Consider the following 20,967-nt stretch of genomic DNA (forward strand, 5'->3'; position numbering starts at 1 on the left):
TGCTGTAGACCAGGGGTCTCAAACTCAAATGACCTGGGCACCACTGTTGGCACTGTCATCTCATTGGAGGGCCACTTGATTGTTGAGTTGTGTGTGTTTTTAAGAGTTTATTCGACAACGTTGCTCTGTCGGCAATCTGCTCGGTCACAGTGTTTGTTGACAGAGCAACGTTATCGAATAAACTCTTCTTTTTGGGACAGGATATCAGCAACTCTCAACATGCAGTCCTTCAGCGAATGGCTTTCCCGCTTTGACGATTAAGTGGTGATTCACTGACCACGTAACCTGCTCCAGCTGCAGCATCACTGTCCTCACTGGCTTTGTGGAAAAGTTGTTGCTGGGATAGCGGTCCTCTTTGTAGCTGCTCAGCTCATCTCCCTCGTTCTTCTCATGATGCTCTGTGTTTAGTTGCATACTGACACTTGAGATTAAATTCCTTCAGAACAGCACGTTTCTTCTTACATATAAGGCAGATCGATTTCCAGCAAACTAAAAAAAAATTGTTGAAATTGTCTGTGTTGTCATCTGCTTTTATTTTATGTGTGGAAAGAAACATTTTCTGCTGTTTCTTCTTCTGCTGCTGCTAATACGCCTTTTTCTTGTGCTGCTTCTTTGTGTTATCGGCCCTTATTTTTCTTTTAAAAAATAAATGTTTTTTTAAAAAATTGGTTTTTATCATTTTATTTATATTACACAGGGAATGCTTGTCTTAATTGGTGGGAAAAAAAATGAAATAAAAAATAATTTAAAGGGCCAAATTGTATTATACTTTTGACATCAATTCACAGACCGGAAGCAGGGAGGGCACGGGCTGGAAGTGGCCCAGGGGCCAGGAGTTTGAGACCACTTCTCTGTCCTGACCTTCTCTGTGTAGACTGTTGATTAGCTCAACCAAAATTTTCCAGTTTGGATTAATCACTCCATAAGACCTACTGCCACTGATTTTCAGCCCAGTTCTTGTGTAATTTGGCCCACCTCAGTCTGTTTTCCCTTCTCCTTCCTTAGGAATGACTTTTTGACAGCCATTCTGAAATTTTTCTTATTTCTGAAGGACATGACTTTCAGATATTGTTCATCTGTTGTAGATAGGTTTTTATGCCTGCCACTTCTTCTTTTGTCCTCCACTTGTCAAGGTTCCAAATTTTTTTTTTTTTTAAGGACACCCTGCACACCATGCTGAGATTTCGGCTAATAGCTCTTTGGGGATCACCTTGTTGGTACAAAAATACAATTTTATGCCTGTCAAACTGTGTTATCTTTGGTATTTTTCATAGATTCAACTTAAGTGATGTGTTTTGTGACAGGCTGCTAGTAACAAAGTGCCTAAAGATACAATTTCAAATTGGTTCTTTGCTAAGGAGGCTGTTATGTGTGGACACAGCACTGTTTCATCCCTTGAATTAGGAGCTTTTTTAATGCTTGAATGATTCATAGGTCAATGTTCAAGGGCTTAACAAACAAATGGTCAGGTACAAGGACTAGACTGAAAACTTTGACCTTCAGAAAGCTTGGAGAACTATTGCTCAAGACCACTTCAACAAATTACAAGGGAGTCTGACTCCTCGGAGGCAAAATATAAAGAAATGAGGGGTGGCTCGAGACTTGTGCACAGTACTGTAGATAATAGTTCCAAGACCGGCTGTTGATCTAACTAATTCAAAAGACTAATAACTGTGACGACGCTTGCAGTTGCAGCTGTCTGTAAAAACTGTTTTTGGTCCAGTCTGTTCCATCTTTCACAGATAAGCCTCATTATTTAAAGGTCATTTGTTTTAAATGAAATATAGTCTGCTGATCATTCTTTATTATTCCTAACTCAGTGTTCAGGCCTAAATTAATCGCTTTGGTACTGGAAATCATATTGAAAATTCATTAATTCCATTGTCGAACAGCTTTTTGTTAAGATAAATATTCAAGGTCGGTCAGCAGGGTTCAAATACACTTTGAAGGATTTGTGCATCTCCTAACCACAGGCTTGTATAATGAGACTTGAGCTCATCTGCTGCAGAACCGCCTGACGCATCAATTCCTATTGGAGCCTCATTGTCTCTCATGTGATTGTCAAGAGCCTCGCTTCATTTGTTCACATAGCAAGACTAATCAAGGACATTAGCCCCGGTGTCATGTAATTCGTCATTGATTGTCTTATTGGCCCTCAGTGCAGTACTGGCTTACACCATTACTCCTCGTGTACAACAGCCCTACCTTGTGTTACTCGCAGATCGAAAACAACTCAACGCAACGTGTCAGGATTCATTTCCATGTTTTATTTAAAGCCTCCTCGAGTATCAGCAGCACTTTGAGCAGGATTGAACTTTTTGTTTCTGCTGCAGAGCTTTCCCTGCCTGACAGAATCCGCGGCTCCAGCGGTGTCAGAGAGGTGAGAGACATGGCTGTGTTCAGTCAGACAGCTCAGAGCTCATTAAAGAGACCGGGCCCCAATATTTGGTGTGTGTACTGTCTGCAGCTGATCCGCTGGTGGCTCAGCTGATTCACATTTCATTATTTGATGGCCCACGTTTTGACAGTCTCCTGCCTGTGTCTGTCAAGGCAGAATTAAATGGTAGCCCCTTAACTGGCAAGGGCCCGGTGACGGGCCGTTTGTAGTCCCTTTTATATGGCAGGCTAGACCCTCCCATTTTTATTGACACGTCATTCGGCCAATCATGTAACTGGCTGCACCAAATCACCTGACAAAGCTACGTGACGCCCTCTGAGTATTATTGGCTCTGGGAAACCCATTTCTTAACATGATTGGCCGAATGAGGTGTCAGTCAAAATGGGCGGGTCTAGCCTGCCATATAAATGCACTTCATTCGGCCCGCGGACCAGACGCAGCCGATTAATAGGCTATGAAATGGGTTGTTCAGAGCCAATAATGACCAGAAGGCGTTATGTAGTTTTTGTCAGGTGATTTTTTTGCTGCCAGTTAAGGGGTTAACCAAGGCCCAGACTGGGAGAAACATGAGTGCAAACAAATCGAGCTGAGAGCAGCCAGGTAGGTGAACGAAATCGACGTAAGGAAGGAAAGAAAGAAGGAGTCGGTAGTGCAGTGTTTCTGAGACCCTTGGGCTCTGTGCACCGTGCACCGTTAGGTCTAAGGCGACATCAAATATACATGGAAACGGCTTAAGCATTTATCATTCATCATTACAGATAGTACTGTGCCTGTTTAAAGCTTCCCATCTCTCTGTGACTCAGCCCCCTCCCTTTGCCCTTTTTTTCCAGCTTCCTCACAGCTGCTTGTTTCTCAAACAATACAGTGTCTGTTAAATAAGAGAAGGAGCCTCGATCTGCCTAGTAGCTGGAAGGGAGCTACAGTCTTTCTTCAGCTTTCTCTAAAACCCTTAATCTCTGGATAAAAGCACTGGATGAAAAGAGGCAAAGTACAGTACAGTATGCAAGATCTCCATTCACTAGCTTGAATCTTTTGTTTGGCCTTTGGCACGGCAGGAAAATCCCTTCATCATCACCGTATTGGCTTGTTGACTGATGTGGTGCGTGTGAGCTATAGGTGATGGACTCAGTTCATTGTGTCTGAGCTTTGGCTGAATAGTGAATGCCTAAGTGAAAGGACATTGTGCGTTCTTGAGCTCTTAAACGGGGAGCTGATCTCTCCTCATAGAGTCCACCTCCAGCCATTCATTTCAGCACTGCTTTTATATTAAAAAGTGAAGATGGTTCAGAAGTGCCTTGAACCTGCGTTCTTTCTGATAGCCAGCAGGGGGTGACTCCTCTGTTTGTGAAAAGATGTTCAGTTCTGTGGAAGTCTATACTGCCCTCAACACCGATGTAAACACATTCCTGATGAGACTGAGACCTAAACTAAATTTTCAAAGGTTTTCGTTTGACTTTTTTATGTAAGATTTCCTTTAGAAATCCTTGGTACATCAGTGCTGCTGCAAACATTCAATTCAATTCAATTCAATTTATTTATATAGCGCCAAATCACAACAAACAGTCGCCTCAGACATGCATCTGTCCAACCATGGCAGGGTACTCCAGATGTCCTTCTCCCCAGCAACACTTTCCAGCTCTTCCTGAGATCCCAGGATATTCCCGGACTAGACAAGATATATAATTGCTCCATCAGGTTCTGGGGCTACCCCAGGGTTGTCTTATGACTGGGCGTGTCTGGAAATCCTCCAATGGAGGCGCCCAGGTGGCATCAGATGCCACCTTTAGCAGGTTGAGCACGGTAACTCAAGAGGAAACTCATTTGGAACCTTATATATATATCACTCTTTAAAAGATCCCACAATCGCATGAGGAATCCTCTCTTGCTCCAAAACCAGAGAAAGCACAGAAAGAACCAAAGCTTGCATAGCTGACTCTCATCTTGGCCGTTTCAGACTCTGCGACAAACTGCTGAAGGTCGATGAAGCCAACAGAACTGCATCATCTGCAAAAAGTAGGGGTGGTATTCTGAGGTACCCAAATACCTGCTAAAATTACATCCAATAATGGTACAGGTGATAGACAGATAGTCAGCTTTGTCTATTGTAAACTTTGGCTGAATAGTAAAAGGACAAAAAACAGGAGCCGATCTCTCATCACAGATTCCACGTCCAGCTGCTCATCTCAGCACTGCTGCTGGTGGGCACAACAGAGCGCGTTGTTGCGCAGGCCCCCCGACTGCCAGTTCTGCACCAGAATATCAAGACTGCAAACCTCCATCCTTGAGAGAAATTACTGTGTTGTCAATTAACAAAAAACCTGCGCCGAGCTAAGTGTGTTAACGCTTTAACCAAAGCTAATTAGCATGCAGAGTGCACTGTTTCTCAAAGGTGCTTTTCTGCAGAACACCGGACGGCTGAGAATTCACAATATGCCTTTGTGATGCCCAAACTCAGGCCGAAATGAAAAGGTTTGTGTATCCTTAGCAACCATATTCTTTGACGATTGCTCTTGTGCTGCATGTTAAACAATGTAAATGGCCAAATTTTTTTTTTTCCTCTCGAGTGGGTTATTCTCAAGTCATCTCCTTGGGAAAAATGCTGCTGATTTCCATATTTTAACTGCAATATGTAGTTTTCTCTCCGAGGCTCACCAAGTGTTGCTTACTCACCGAAAGCATATTGAAATAGACTGTGTTTCAGTGTGTCCATGCATGTGTGTGTTTCTTTTTTGTCTTTTTTTTTTTTTTTTTTTTTTTTTTTTTTTTTTTGCTCAGTGTGTTCTCTCTTCAGGATTCTTTCATTTGATCCTTCTCTTTTTTTAATAGGATATTGCCGTTATCACGCGCTTTTCCCCTCTGTTGCCATAATGACAAATTATAGTGTTGCAAGGGGAAGAATACATTATCCTTTTCCATTCACACGTCGGACACATATTATATGGAAATTGCAGTTTTTTGGCAGTGGTTCATTTGCCATAGTAGGTTCTTGAATTTTGATTACAAGAACTAGTAGACGACAACAAAAGCACTACGTGGCCTTTACTCATGGCCAATTTCTCCTGGCAATCAGTTGTAGAATTTGCTGTTTTTAAGCCCAGGCTAAGGCCAATTATGCTTTTTTCATAAACTGATGGAAAAAAGAAAAATACCTCACAGCTTTCTAGAGGTCAAAGTAAAGTAAGTAAGTAAGTAAAACTTTATTTATATAGCACCCTTCACAGATAAAATCACAAAGTGCTTTACAATGTGCAAGTAAAATAAATAACAATAGCTGATAAAAAGTAAAACATTTAACTAAAAGCTTGTCTGAATAAAAGTGTCTTAAGCTGCTTTTTAAAAGAATCAACAGATTCGGCCATACGGAGAGACAGCGGCAGGGCATTCCACAGCCTAGGGGCTACTACCTGAAAGGACCGGTCACCCCGGGTTTTAAACCGGGTCTTAGGGACCCTCAGTAGGTTCTGGCTTGAGGACCGAAGGTTGCGGCCTGAAGAAAAAGCAGTCAACAATTCGGTGATGTATTGGGGGGCCTGTCCATTAAAAGCTCTGAAAGTCAAGACTAAAATTTTAAAATCAATTCTAAATTTTACGGGTAGCCAATGTAGAGAGGATAAAACAGGTGTGGTGTGTGCCCTTCTGTTGGTTCCTGTCAAAAGCCTCGCTGCAGCATTCTGGACCAGCTGCAGACGAGTTACAGCAGATTTATTAAAACAGGTAAAAAGAGAGTTACAGTAATCTAAACGAGAGGAAATAAAAGCGTGAATAATCATCTCTAGGTCAGATTTGGATAAAATTGACCTCAGCTTAGAAATATTCCTCAAATGATAGAAGCAACTGTTTACCAGATGTCTTGAATGTCTGTCCAGAGACATTGACTGGTCAAACAGAACACCAAGGTTTCTGAGGCTGGGCTGGGCGGAGGAGCCCAGAGAACCAAGGTGTTGTTTGATCAAAAAGACTTTTTGTTCCGGCGCAATGATCAGGGTTTCAGTCTTACAAGAATTTAACTGAAGGCAGTTGATAGCTAGCCAGTTCTTAATACAAGAGACACAATTACGTAAGTCATCAAGCATGCGTAGTTCTGAATCATTGAAGGAACAGTACAGTTGGATATCATCAGCATACAAATGGTAAGACACCTTATTAAAGCTACTGATAATCTTACCAAGGGGGCTGATGTATAACAGGAACAAAATGGGACCTAGGACTGAACCTTGAGGAACGCCATGCAGAAAGGGAATGACTTTGGACATTATTATTTGCAAACATGGAAAAGGTTCTATTGCTCAGGTAGGAGGAAAACCACTTAAGAACAGACATCTTTAAAATATTTCATATACCTAAACAACCCTTCCAAGAATTTAAATTAAAATGAAACGCAACCTAAGCCTCGCATGTTGGAGGCTGGAAACGCTTTTAAACATCTGCATTTATAATGCTGTTTCTAGATAATAGAAAGGTCATTCTTTAAAATAAAACCTTTTCATGGTTTTCAAATCACTGATTATCAGCACAGGAGCAGAGGTTAAACATAACCCAGATGGTTAATGCATTGCTGCGACATGTGAGAAACATTTTCACTTGTGCTCCTGTGGCTGGCTTATCTTTCCGGCCGTGGTCATGGGTCCGCAGCAGTAGGACAGCAGCTGTTTCCAGAAAACACAAATCCACACCAGATAGTTGAGCAGTTGTCTAAAACCCTAAGGCACCATATTATCAGCTGTGAGTTCACAGTCTGGACAATAGAAATAATTAAATTTTCCCATTTATTGGGGGATAATGTACACTATCTGGTCATGATACAGCTCAGCTAAGTATTTAAGACACTGCCACATTTTCTGTTGTTTAGCTCTGTACTGAAGCACAGTGGGTTTGAACTAACAGTGTGAGGTAAAACAAGAGTCCTGTAGATCCTTAGAAAGCCTTCAAAGACATTATGTTTTTGAATCCCTCTTGCACCTTGATTATGCAAATTCCAACCGCAGAATCAAAACACTCGCTTTGTGGCCGAGATGTTCAGAGCAGATGTACTCCCTGCTAGCAAGCATGCAAATTCAAAGAAAATTAGCTATTAAATCCAGAGTTTGCATCGCTGGCAGAAACCAGTATGTTAAAGTATATAAGGCATTTTGTTTGCATGCAGTTCTGCCAGAGTAACCCTTATCAGCAAGATTAAGGACCATTAAGGACAGGTCATTTTAATGTCAGACAAGGGCCTCAAACTGTGTCCTAAACTAAGTAAAACATCAAGAAATTGATGTGGTTTTTTTTTGTTTGTTTTTTTGCTTCAGTTTTGGTTATTCTAAAGCTGGTCTTGAAATTTCATACTGTAGTTATTTTAAAACGTCTTAAATTTGACTTTTCTTAAGCTGTAGGAACTGTGTAAAAGTGGTAAATTGCTGCTTGAAGCTATGAAGATTGTTTACGTCTGTGCTGGACTAACAGGCTCAGAGACTGTTATTTTATAGAGAGCTCTCCTTGCTATTGGAGACCCAGCATTGAGAATTTGGACAGCTGAAAGCTTAATGGTTTGTTTAGACCTGAAGCAGAGCAAAGTTTTCTATGCAAGGACACAAATTGATGTGAATATGCATCTGCTGAGTTCAGTATATTCACCTTCAGTGTCACAGTAGCGCATCAGCTGAGATTCTCCTGTCGATTGTGGATTTTCCTGAGACCACATGGTGGACAAGCTTATTGTTATATTTGAAGGAAGCTGGAGGTGTATGTTTCAACTCTGCAAAAAGAATAGAGGACTTGAAGTAAAGAAACCCAAACTGTAGGACTTATAAGTTCTGGAAATATGTTCCTGTGAATGGCTTCCAACTATTGATCACACTTTGGAAGGAAGTAGTTCTTCCATTGGCTGCTAGGGACTAATAATAGCGGCTTTAAAAATGGTCCATAAACCCATGAGATGAAACTTCGCATTTGATCTGATGCACAACAAGACTGGACAGGAGTCAAGATACATCTAAAGAACTATAAGAGTTTTACCAGAAAGCTGCTTATCACCATCAATAGCTTCTATATACACATCTTCTTTTTTCATATTTATAATAGATAAAAGTTTTTCTACATTAACTCTTTATTTCTAACATGCAGATGTACAAATGGCTGATGAATAAAGGAACCTGAACCTTCTACGTTAACCTTCAGCTCAAGTTTATCATGACTTAAATGTGTCAGTGTAAATACCAGATCTTATTCATGAGTTCTCAAAAGTCTGTAGAAAGCATTTAGAAATGATATTATACAAGTTGTTCCCTAGAAATGGAAAGGTGAATGAGTCTGCATTTATTTAATGGGGTTTCACTAAGCATACTTCAATCTTCAAACTCTTGTTCTGTTCATTGTGTTAGTAATCTAATGCTTCTATCTTGTGTTCAGGTTTTACATTAGAGAGGCTGTTACTTATCAAACACGCAATTTAGTTTGGCCTTAAAATGAAACTCTGACCTTCTTCTTTTCTGTCAGTTCAAATGTGTTTTTATGTGCAGCATCACTTGTCCTGACAGGTAGCATGATCTAGCCTGGATGACCTTGCAGACCTAGGTATGCTTAAACTGAACACTGTATCAAAAACAAGTTTATTAAAACTTTTATATAGCTGGACCTTGAACTGTAGAAATTCTTTCAATCCTAGCTGGAAAAATGGAGGGGGAAAAAAGCATGGCCTTACATGAAAGTAAAAACCGTAACCCTTGACTCCTACACTGAGAGGATCTAGTTGTTGTGGGTGGTCATGGTTCAGGTCCACCTCTAGCAGGTAGGTCGATGCAACTCAATACCAAGTCATCCTAAGTGAGCTCCTTCAGTACATGATGAAGCATGTCTGTCCTGTTGGGAGTGGTCTTTTCTTCCAGGGTGCTTCCATTTATGGGGTATGAGCACAAACAGCATAAAAGATGGACACAGCTACCATGATGTCACCTTTTGATTTTGGATTCTGAATTTTGAAGCAGCACGTTGGGGGTTTTTGAGACAGAAGTCACTATATTTGGATGAAAGAGTTATTAGCTAATGCTAGCTAGCATGTTCATCCATAAAAAGTAACTTCTGGCTCCTAAGCACCAGCATGGCAGCTGCCAAAAACCTTACTTGAAGCTTCCAAGAGTCCAAAGTCATAGTGTGAGGTCAGTGGTTATGTTAATCTTTTATACTCTCTAATGGACTGACTCGCTTTACTAGGCAGCCTCAACTGGCACTTTGAGAAATTGCAGTTTTTGTTACTGTTGGCTACATGTTAGCTTCAGTTTCAACACTGGAGGTTGCTCCTTGGGATGAAGGGTTCACTGCACGGTTTGAGGATTATGAAGATGATGTGAATCAAATGCTGTGACCTTCATAGTTATAGGTCTCAGACCAGTTTAACACCAATGGATGATTTGGAACCTTCATTGTTTTCATCCTCGGGCATAATATAATGCTGATTTGACAGATTCCACCAGTGTCTTCCTGCTTTGGCTTCGAGTGGTGATGGTTCCTTTTTAGAGACCTACAAAGGGAGGTTGGAGGGAGGATGTCATTAGGAAAAGATTATGGTTTGGGTTACGATATGCTCCTTCAATAACCCTGCACCCTGAAAAAATGATAGGTTGGGAGTGACAGACCCATCTCACTAATGCCATTACCCAGTACATCAAGCTACACCACTGTGCGTAAATGAGTTACGCCAGAGGCTTTGAAGAAACAGCATTATTTAAAGCTTTGGGGATGACAACAGTCTGTCCATCCCTGCAGCAGCATTCCAGAGATTTGGAAAATCAGTGCTGCAGTGAAGCAATTTTGATGATACTTTTCCCTTTAATTTGCCATCCATCTATGAAGCCAATATAATGAAAAATGTATTGACCTGATACTTCTAAAGTGCACAGAACAGTACAAAACACAAAGAGGACCTTACTTCTGCTCCTCTCTGTTTCCCTCACATGCTCTGTTTAAAACGTTTGAGGGAAAAGGTATTGAAAGCCTAATTTGCCTGAGTTTGCATGGTCATGATCAGTGACTGGAAAAACTGCACAGTCAAATGTACGTCTCAGCGAGTAGACACAAACCACCGGGCAGCTGTCATGCATGCTGTTTTAAATTGAAGTTTGCAGTGGGCAGGCACAGTAATGTAAACACTTAATGGAAAATTACCTGAGCAGTGAATATAAAAATTACAAACGGTGCCGCTCGGCATGAAAACTGAAGGAAGTTACTACTTTCAAGTGGAAACTGATTCACCAAATCTGGGGTTTTAAATTTTTTTAGAGTCAGAGCTCTATTATGTGCTGGAATCATCATAATTCGAGGAAAAATGTATTAACAATAAGTAAAATTGTCTCCACTAAGCATGCCGGTATGATCTCATTCCAATTTGTCCAGTGTGAGTTTTTGTTCGTCCTCTGAGAAGAAGTTAATTACCTCTCTTGAGCAGACAAAACAAACTGTCAGCTGCCATTTTGTGGAATTTTAACTGGCATTTTTTGCTTTTTTTCTGTCACCTTTGAAAAAGCTACTTGACTATCTGAAAACTGCAAATCTCAAATAAGTAGCTTAAAACAGGAATGTTTTCCTTCTGTTCATTAACAGTTGACCTTTTTGATGCAACACTTTCAGGGGGTCTTTGCTTCAGTTGCTCAACATTGGCCTTCCTACCTTTGAATTACTTCATTTTCATCTTTATTCGATTCTTATTTTTGCTGCTAGAGTTTCATCTGTTGTCAAATTCCAACAAACACAAAGAAACGTTCTTCATCAAAACGAATTGATGTTTCAGTTGTTTATCCCACAACTTTTCATCTATTGTAACAGTCCAAGGCTCTGAGATTGCAGATATGTAGGAATTTTAATCAATTTTGACTCTTTTACAACTCATTTTCAGCACTGGGTGAAAATAAATAAGTCTAAGGTGGTTTTAAGATCCTTTGAAGTAAGAAAAACTTGTTGCTTATTATTTAATACTATTTATTTCATATTTATATACATCCATCTTTGCATTACTTGCACAGCCTTCACTACAAACCGTAAAGCAGTTAGCCACCATCGCCTGATTTCTGCCTGGGTTCTGTGACCTGCTTTGTCCTTATATAGACTCAGTTAGTGGTAAATTCTCATTTAACATGCAACACAATTCTTGGCGTGCTCCCAGCTTTCTTACCAACTTACAGGCATGTGAAAAAAGTGCAGCCCCTTTCAGTTCTCACATTTTAGGTATCAGGTTATAAAAAGTCTGGTCTTGGTTCCAAAATGATGTAAACACAGCCTCAGGTGAACAACAACATATTACACTGTGTCCTTGGATATTTAACAAAAACTAAGTCAAAATATATGTCCAAGAAGTTAAGTACAGCCCGCGATTGAGTAAGCCTCTCAAATTACCTTTAGCAGCAGTGATTTGAAGTAATCATTTTCTGTATGAATTTATCAATTTCTCACATTGATGTGGAAGAATTTTTAGCTGTTCTTCTTTACAACTTTGTTTATTGAGGTTTGTGGGCATTTGCTGATGCACAGCTCTCTTAAGGTCCCACCACAGTTGGGTTGAGGTCTGGACTTTGGGGTATTTCACCGCCGTGATTCTTTTCCTTATTTCAGCCGTTCTGTTGTAGACTTGCTGCTGTGCCTGGGATCACTGGCCTTCAGCCGTCAGACAGATGACCTCATATTTGACTGTATAATTCTTTAGTATGCAGAGGACTTTATGGTTTATGGTGTCCAGGTCCAAATCATTACTCCCCCACCACCGTGTTTGACGGTTGGTATGAGGTGCTGACCTGCTGTGTTTGGTTTTCACCAAACGTGGTGCTGTGCATTAAAGCCAAACACCTCCACTTTAGTGTCTCATATGTCCAAAGGACATCGTTCCAGAAGTCTTGTGGTTTGTTCAGATGCAGCTTTGTAAAACTAAGCCATACTGCCATGTTCTTTTTAGAGAGAGGAGGCTTTCATCTGTGTTTTTTCCATTAAGATGCTCTGTATTGGCAGCTTTTTGGACCTCAGATTAGAGTTCCATTAAGCAGCTACTAAGGTCATCACTTAGAACCAACAGCAGGGCTCTTATCTTCATCATTTATCATGAAATAAGGGATCAGGCCTCACCTGGCCAGGAAAGTGCTTGTCATTTATCCCCAATCACTTCTGAACCTTTGAGAATGGAGGATGATGCGTACAATAGCTGTAATTCCTAAACAGTTCATTCAGTGTTTTTTTGTTCAAGCCCTTAAATTAAAGCTGAAAATCTGCACTTGAATGACAGCTTGATTGCTTCATTTAAAATCCACTGTGGTGGTTTACAGATGCAAAGGAGCAAAAACAAAAGTCTTTGTCTAAAAACTTACTGCTGTGTAAACTCTTGCAAATTCGATTTTTAATCTTGTGTATTTTTTTCCCCTCTTAAATAAAGGTTAAAAATGTTTAAATAAAAAGAAAAGTGAACATTTAGTCTTGGCAAACAGCACAATAGATAAATAAAATAATCCTTTGTGTATCTGCCAGTTGGGCCAGATATATCTGTAAACCCACATTTGCTGCCGTTAGCCTTTTAAGCACATTCTCTTGAGTGCGCCTCCCCCGCATTTTACAGCACTTAATGAAAACATGTGACACTTAAATGTGGAAATCCTGAAACAGAAACCAATTTGAGTCTTGGTGGAGACTTTCAGAGAGTGCGGTTCAGAGTGTGTGTCTGTCTGATTGACACGAGTCCTGAGCAGTTCAGTTGTTTTGGTTCCCACTTCCTCAGCCCGGGCTCCCTGTGTGTTTCACCACATTTGGAAATGGCTCGAGCCAAGTTGGCAGCAAGCAGAAGACTCAAATCGAGGCCTCAGAACTTCTCTTTAGAAACTAATGGCTGATGTAGCCAAAGCTGCAGTTTGCTGGTTGAACGCCAAGTAGTAGCAGCTTTAAAGGAGGTTTCTAAACGAGCAGTTTAATATGAAAGTTTTCGAATGGACACAATTAAAAAACTTTATTTCTTTTGTCTAGTGCGTATATTCTAACGTTCTTTAAGCTTGTATCTGTTTTTGTTTCTTTCTTTTTTCCTGCTGTCACACTACGCCATCTTATTACGGATCTCATTTTCTAAATGTTCTCTGGTAATTATGTTATCAGATCTCATAGTCATTGTGCTGAGACCAAACAAGGCCTGTCTAATTTCTTGTTACTTCATCATTATTAATGAAATAACAACATGAGGGCAATTTAATCTCAATGCTGCCTGCAACATTTTCGCTCATTTGACCCAAGTGACAGCATGACACATGCTATGAAAACCATAGTCAGTGCAATTTGAGTCCTAAATTGCTGTCCTCACCCAGTTGGAAACTGACCTTGTCTCTTCACACCTCTTCTTCTGTGTGTCTCTCTCTCTCTTTATCTGTTCTCCTTGGTCGACTTCTCTGTTTCCCGCTCTGCCTCTCCCTGTACCAGATAACTTCCCACAGATGGCTCATCAGAAGCGCTTCATCGAGCGGAAATACAGGCAGGAGCTGAAGGAGATGAGACGAGAGCGGGAGCGGCAGGAGAAGGAGACCGAAGACTCGGAGGAGTACAGGAAGTGACAGTGCCTTCTTTGGGGGAGCCAATCAGGGCCCAGGTGCACACATTAAGGACCCTCATCCGCAGGTTTTGCGGCTGTCCAGGCAAGAGTTAGCAAGATAGTTGATTGTGGAGGAAGATAGGTTGGTTTTAGGTGGGGATTATTTGTGTTGAAGCAACTCTTAACCCAAATATCTAGAGTGAAATCTGCTTTGTGGATGTGATTTTCAAAGTAAAAGCTGGACAAAAGGCAAAGAGAATTAGAAATGAAGCGTGATGCGGTCATGTTTTATGCCGTTTATCACTCTGTCAAAGGTGGCTTTTTGTTGTCTTAAAGCAAAATCACAGCAGGAGCTCACAGTGTTACTGACACATGCCAAAAAAAAATGTATTTGTTTTTTTTTTTTCTGATGGATTATGACTTGTTAAATAAACCAACAGCGCATATATTATAAATAAAGTTTCAGGTTGTGGTTCAGAAAAATGTGGGGGATTTTTTTTGTTTTTGTTTCTTGCGTTAATTGTGATTTTCACCCACTCTGTGTTCTGCTAAGAGGCCTAAACCACTTTAAAAAAAAAAAAAAAAGGACGAGTCAGTTATGCTCCCTCACTACACTGTCACCATCTGTCTCACATCTGCCACTCATCCTCTAATAGTCAAAATGTGATTTTTTTTTTTTTTTTTCTTCCCCCTCCTCTCATTCTCTTTTTAACCTCTCGCTAAAGCCGATTGGCTGTCTAACAGATCTTAATTATAGATTGTCTAATTAACAATTTCCTCAGCTCAGTAGCCTCTGGATCCAGCTATTTAGCAACAGCCGTCATATTAATAACTATCTGACGTGTAGAATCGGGTCTTTTATACTGAGATTTATTGTAGATAATAAATACATACCTGTGAGGGTGGTGGTAGCTGTCTAGCTTACCAGCCTGTGGCTGCTGTCACATTTCAGATAAAAGTTACATTTTTCTTTATAACTAGAAACAAAAAAAAAAGAGATGGAAGTGGTCCCCTGTCTGTCTCTTTTGAGGTTTCTCTTCTGAGAAGGAGAAACAAACAGTGTTAAGAACTGTTGTTGAACCTTGATTTTTAGTTAGTGACTTAAGATATACCTCTACCTAGCCTCTACCTTCCTGTTATTATTGGGGAATGTGGGGATGATAAACCCCCCCCCCCGACCAGTCGTCCTGGCTCCCCCTTGCCATAGCACTTGTGTTGTACCTCATAAATCTCTAGGTGGACCTTGTTGATCCAGGCAGGTTGGCGGGCGGGGGGGTGTCTAGCCTTACTGGATGTATACCTTGGCTGGGATTCGAATACCCAACCTCCTGTTCCAAAGAGGGTAATGTTGCCACTACACCATCCAGCTTCTTGCTATCCATCCATGCAAGCAAGCAAGCAAATGTTGTTTTAACACATAAAACTATGCTAGCTACAGCAGCTATATTAAAATTTCTTATTGATGCTCATTTTTAACCTACAGATAAAGTTGATGAAAACTGAAATTCAGTCATCTTTTTTTTTGCATTTTTGGCCACAGTGGCTTTTATTGACAGTGGAGAAAGACAGGAAATGGGGAAAGATACAGGGGAAGACACGCCGGCAAATTGACGGGCCGGAACGCGAACCTGCGCCGCCCGCACTGCAGCGCAGCATGTGTATGTGGCTGCCGGTTTCACCACTAAGCTACCCAGGTGCTGAAATTCACAGTCATCTAAACTGTGAAAAATACTGGATGTCCAATATTTGCTTGGCTTTGCCCTTGAGAATTTACACAGAGGTGAAGTAACTGCATGCTTTCCACTGAGCATGTGCAAGCAGAGTAATGGAAAACAGGACAGCTACATCCTTGGGATTAGGAAAAAATAGGTGACTGTCCAGCAATTTTAGAGGTTGAGCAGCCTCAACCTCCGGGGCGACCACTTTCAGTTGGAAGGCAGTTTGCACAGGTCGCCTGGTGGGAGGCAAACAGTCACGGTCTGACTTGGTCCGAGCGCAGTTACTGTGCAATAATCATTTATAAACGCTGACAAATTGCAAACACGCTGCAGTCAATTTGAGTAGATCTGCTCCAATAACTCGTCTGTGACGTGTCTCTTTGCAGTAGGGGACTCAACTCCACTGGTAGCCAACCGGTTGTAATTTGGTTATATTCCTTCATAAAAGCAAGGTTGCCTCGGATTAAAGGAATACCTCACATTGCAATTTGAGGCATACGAATCTGTGAAATACTCTGGAAGAAAACCTCACAGAGAGAGTAGAGTGGCTGATTTTAAAGATATTTAATTGTGTCATATAAATATTCAGTACAAAATATCACGGTTTACAAAGCAGATTGATGAATGGCCAGTGATGCAGGGCCCCTTACAAGTACCACGACCTCTCCGATTGTTTCTACATTGACAGGACTGCTCAATCACATTGTCACCAACATAACATAGCGTAGCAGAGCTGAGCTGAGCCCCGAGAGCGATCATGTCTACACATCAACAACCACGGATCTATTTTATCTGGAGAAAGAGGACATCAGTGTCACCATCTAGTTGCCTTAGCTTGAAGGAACCTTCCCTCCCCCCACATCCACCCCATACACCCCCACCCTAAAAAAACCAAACAAAAACACAGATGTGGTGGCATGATGTTTTAGGACATGTAACATGTTCTACTATCTTAACTGAGCCTGGTGCCGATGCTTGGAGGCAATTATCCTCTCCGCAGGAAAACACAAGTAATGGCGACATCCTGACATCCTGTACAAAGACAGAAAATTGTGACGATCGAAGGGAAGAAAAAAGAAATGGTTTTGGTGAGCGCTGCTGTCATGTTGACTTCCAGTTGAGACCTCGCATTCCACCTTGAGGCAGAGAAGCAGTTTTCTTAGAGTGAAGGGTCTTTAAACCCATTAAATGCTTGTCTTGGCAACATTTCCACAGTCTGAAACGGCCACTTACACAATAGGAGCTCCAGCAACAAGCTAATAAACAGAACGAGAGAATGCATGGATATGATAGAAAGAATTTTCCAACCACTGTGTAATCAGCTGCCTCATGATAGAGAAAAAAGTAGCACTACGGCAATTATGCCATTGTGTTTTGTTATTACTGTTTCAAATGTCTGATAAATGTCAGCCTCTTCACTGGTTGGCCTTTTGCTAAAGTGAGGGCAGAGCTTGTTTTAGTTGGCCTGTTTTTTTTCTTTCCTGTTGATATCATTCTGCCCTCTTGGTTCAGACATTTTTCTCTGTTTCACAGCTGTGTGTTTGTAGTTAGCAGGTCTTAACGTAATTTCACAATTTTGATGTAGGGATCATTTTCACAAGTTTCCTCCCACTTTTGAAAAATTAAACCTTTGCGATTTCGCTGCAGGATAATGTCTTGACCTTCTCTCTGAGCCGAGGACACACCTCTGGGCTTAAGAACCTAATTCCACACCACTCAAAGGTCAGGTGCCCCTTGATAAGCATGTTTATGGAAAGGGCTGTTAGTCTCACAGGAAATCAGTTGGGTAAAGCCTGAACATTTGGACCAGCTTCATGTTCAGCACTACATACAGTACATGTAATGAAGGGCAGAGGAACAGCCTGAAATAATGGGAGGGAAAATACTGGTGTTCTTTGCTTTTTGGCACATTTCTGTTACTGTACTGCTATGTTACATTATTATACATTCTACAGTGTAGGACGGAGCCCTTCTCAGGACACAATATCCTAACCAAACATGAGTGGAAGCAATCCTAAAATTAGCTTTTAAGGTAGGTCATGTGATACATTTGGATCAGTGGTTCCCAAACAAATATACCTTTTGCAAAAGAGCGCGACAGTGAGCGCCCGCTTTTTTAAGAGCTCCCGTTCCGCAAGTGAATTTCCCGTTCATTTTCTCCATTGATGTTTCAAAATAAAAAAAAAATAAAAAATACATGTGTGAGCAAGTGAGCAGCCTTGAAGCAAGGCAGCCAGCTATGAGGTGAATCACGACCATAAATAGATTTTTTTGGAGCAAAATCTAAAAAGAGGATAAATTAAAAACAGGAAAATTGGAATACATTCTCAAATTTAAATTTTTTTTTTATCATTGTACGTTAATAATTTTGAATATATTCTGTTGCTTGTGTAGTGTTTGTGTGTGTAGTATTAGCCTGCTGCTTTTGTGGTTGACTGCATTTGATTTTTTCCAAATCAAATGCAATTACCAAAGTTAACATAGTTATAAATGAGCTAAAATTATAAATGCCAGTTAAATTGTTACTAAAAGTCTCAATAAAGAGCAGAGCTGACAGTTGTTAGCAATAAACAGTTATTAGCTAAACAGAATAAACAATTACAAAAATGCAGTTAGTTGAAATTATGAATAGAGCGTAGTTTGTTTTCATTTTAAAATTAAAATGTAATAGCAAAGTTGGGGCAGCACAGTGGCATGGTGGTTAGCACCGCTGCCTCACAAATTGTTAGCTAACAGTATATAATTACTTATCTTTCAACTGCTGACACAGTTCTCTGTAACAGACACCAGACTGAAAACGGTTGGGAACCACTGATTTAGAATAATTGCTGTGAGAAGTGAGAAGAGCATGAAGTGTGGGGTCTGCTGATTTGTTTGTTTTAATTTAAGGCAACTCCCTTCATTCATTTCATGGACTTTGACGCTTTGCGTGAAGATGTAAAGCTTCACATCTGGGCGGACTCATGTCTTCAGATTCCAGTCGATATATGTCCACTGTTTTTGCTCCTTCAATTGATTCATGTGCTACCTTTCCTCTCGCTTCATCGCTTGAACAGGTAAAATGAGCCATTTAGGGGAAGAAAATAAAATTGCATAATGAATTTTAATGGTAACTGTCCACGAGATGTTTAAGCTAATCTAATTTGACGCTGTAGTTTCAGGCTCAGTGGCATCCTCTCAGCATCTTCCAACTTTATGTCTTTCTGAAGTGAGCAGAAAGGTCCAATACAAGACCAGTTATTTTCCTCTTAACTGAGCCCGACATGTTAGACTGGCGGATTTTCACTGCAGCATAGAGAATAACACCATCCTGTGCACTTCATATTTCACCCTGCAGAGAAAAAGTGGCTGACGACATTCAGCTCAATAAGGAAATATTTGGTATTTGAGCCCACCTCACAGCAAATGCGTTGAGCCGTGTGGTGATGAAAATCAAATACTGTAAAAATGATAAACTAGGTGTTTGTAGTAGCAGTCCTTTACCACTGCTTTATATAAGCATTAAAGAACAACTGCCACTTTTCAACACCTGCCACAACTAACTCAAAATCTGATGCTGTGTACCTCCCCCCCCACCTCGTGTGGGACCATATTTTTCATTTTGTTGTGGCTCAAACTCAAAACTGCAGCTAAGTGTTTAAAGTGAGGCAGAGGGGATTGTTTGGAAGATAGAAATCCCTGGAAAAACAAAACAACTGTACAGCGTATTGTATCATATTACCGTACATACACAAGCTAAGATAGAACTCACAATATGCAGCATGTTTTTGTCCCAGAAACACTGAAAAATACATAGGCATATCTGTTGGTTTGCAAAACTGCTTGTTGAAGTGTCCCATCACAGGCAGCTTTGGAGAAAAAAAGAAACAAAAAAACCAAAAAGAGTTGGTATAGATATATTTGGGCCTCATGTACACCCCATATACACACAAAAAAAGAAAACAAAAAAAAGTCTTGACACAAAGTTTGTTTTTACTGCGCCCTCGCAAAAACGCAACTAACACTGACTGGACACACAAAGCCTACGTCTGGTCACCAGAGGGACAACTGAATGGTGATCGAAGGCGGTGAAAGAGCACCCGGACAGACGGTGCTCCTTTCTCTGTCCTTTCGACGTTTCACTCGCCGCACGTGCACCAGAACCATCCGGATCTTTTTAACATGTGTTTGAGAATTTTTTGCTCTCCCCGTCTGTGTGCCAGGTTCTTGTTAGGAATCCCTGTCGCTGTCGTCGCCCCCGTACAAGTCCGCTAGTTTCTTAAACCGGGGTCCCCACTCGCTCAGGTAGTTGTAGTCCTGGTCACTCTCTGTGGTCGCTGACTCGAGTGAGCTGAGGGACTCCGCGACAGAGCCGTTGCCCTCATAGGCGTAGGTGGCCAGGGAATCGTAAGGCGGCGCCGTCGGGTCGCTGTCGTTGTCCTGGAGCCTCTGGTTGATGAAGTCTCTCACGTCCCCATTATTGTCCCGAGTTGGGGGCAGCACAGGCCGTCGGATCGGAGGGTAGAAGGCCTCGGGGACGATGTCCCTCCTCTGTTTGCTCTCCTCGATGGCCTCCGGGTTGCGCAGTGTGCCGATATCAAAGGCCTGAGTGTCCTCCTCTCCGCCCCCTTCGTCATTGTAGCTGACGACGTTGTCCCTGACATCCTCTTTGGAGATGATCAGAGGCTCCTTCTTCCTCTGCCTCCTCAGGGCAGCAAACAGGACCACGATCACTGCAGGGAGAACAAAAACAAAGAGAACAAATATGAGAGTTTGGTGACTTTTGCTGTTGTTTCTTTGCTCTCTCTCCTTGTTCTGAAGGCCAGCGACTGTCCAGGGGGAATTGTTGGTGTTGCGTGAGTGTGCACTGATGTTCAGGGACTTTGTCTGACTTTGTAGAGCAGGCTCTGCTACCACAAGGATGCATTATGCATCTCTCACTCCTCAGGGCCGCTGCTGCTTAAGAACATAAAGGAACCCACTTTAAGAACATAGCAGAATACATTATGCACTACAATTGCAACCTCTGTACCATTAAGAAGCATTATGACATTCAAGGGATGATATGAGACAGGGTTATGTTGGATCCTTGAGATTTAAACAATTTAGGGTGAAAGTTTTATTCTTGAAAAAGTCAAATTTCAACAAGTCACTTGTAACTGAGACATAGCCTAATACTAGATTTTTATTAATATTTTTTCCTTGGTTTATCTTGCATTCCTGTAAAGTGTTACATACACCATAACTATACACTCTTTTTGGGATTTTTTGGGGGGGCAACCACAGATATCTTTGCCTGGTTGCCATTAAAAGTAATGCAAATTTAAGGCCATGAAGTTTTCGCCTTG

General features: G+C 41.2%; 2 protein-coding genes across 4 annotated transcripts in view; one reads left to right on the plus strand and one right to left on the minus strand.

Moving 5' to 3' along the window:
- drosha (drosha ribonuclease III) overlaps positions 1-14,389 on the plus strand; it is a 126,841-nt gene extending 112,452 nt beyond the window's left edge. For both annotated transcript variants that reach the window (XM_030757289.1, XM_030757290.1), the window contains one exon: positions 13,814-14,389. In XM_030757289.1, the coding sequence (XP_030613149.1) occupies positions 13,814-13,944 (131 nt within the window). In that variant the 3' untranslated portion in view covers positions 13,945-14,389. The remainder of the gene's footprint in view (positions 1-13,813) is intronic.
- A 1,800-nt stretch (positions 14,390-16,189) lies between these two features.
- The window catches only part of LOC115799204 (cadherin-6), a 74,352-nt gene continuing 69,574 nt past the window's right edge, over positions 16,190-20,967 (minus strand). For both annotated transcript variants that reach the window (XM_030756226.1, XM_030756225.1), the window contains exon 12: positions 16,190-20,352. In XM_030756226.1, the coding sequence (XP_030612086.1) occupies positions 19,850-20,352 (503 nt within the window). In that variant the 3' untranslated portion in view covers positions 16,190-19,849. The remainder of the gene's footprint in view (positions 20,353-20,967) is intronic.

This window comes from Archocentrus centrarchus, chromosome 20 (genome assembly GCF_007364275.1).
Source record: "Archocentrus centrarchus isolate MPI-CPG fArcCen1 chromosome 20, fArcCen1, whole genome shotgun sequence".
NCBI lineage: Eukaryota > Metazoa > Chordata > Actinopteri > Cichliformes > Cichlidae > Archocentrus > Archocentrus centrarchus.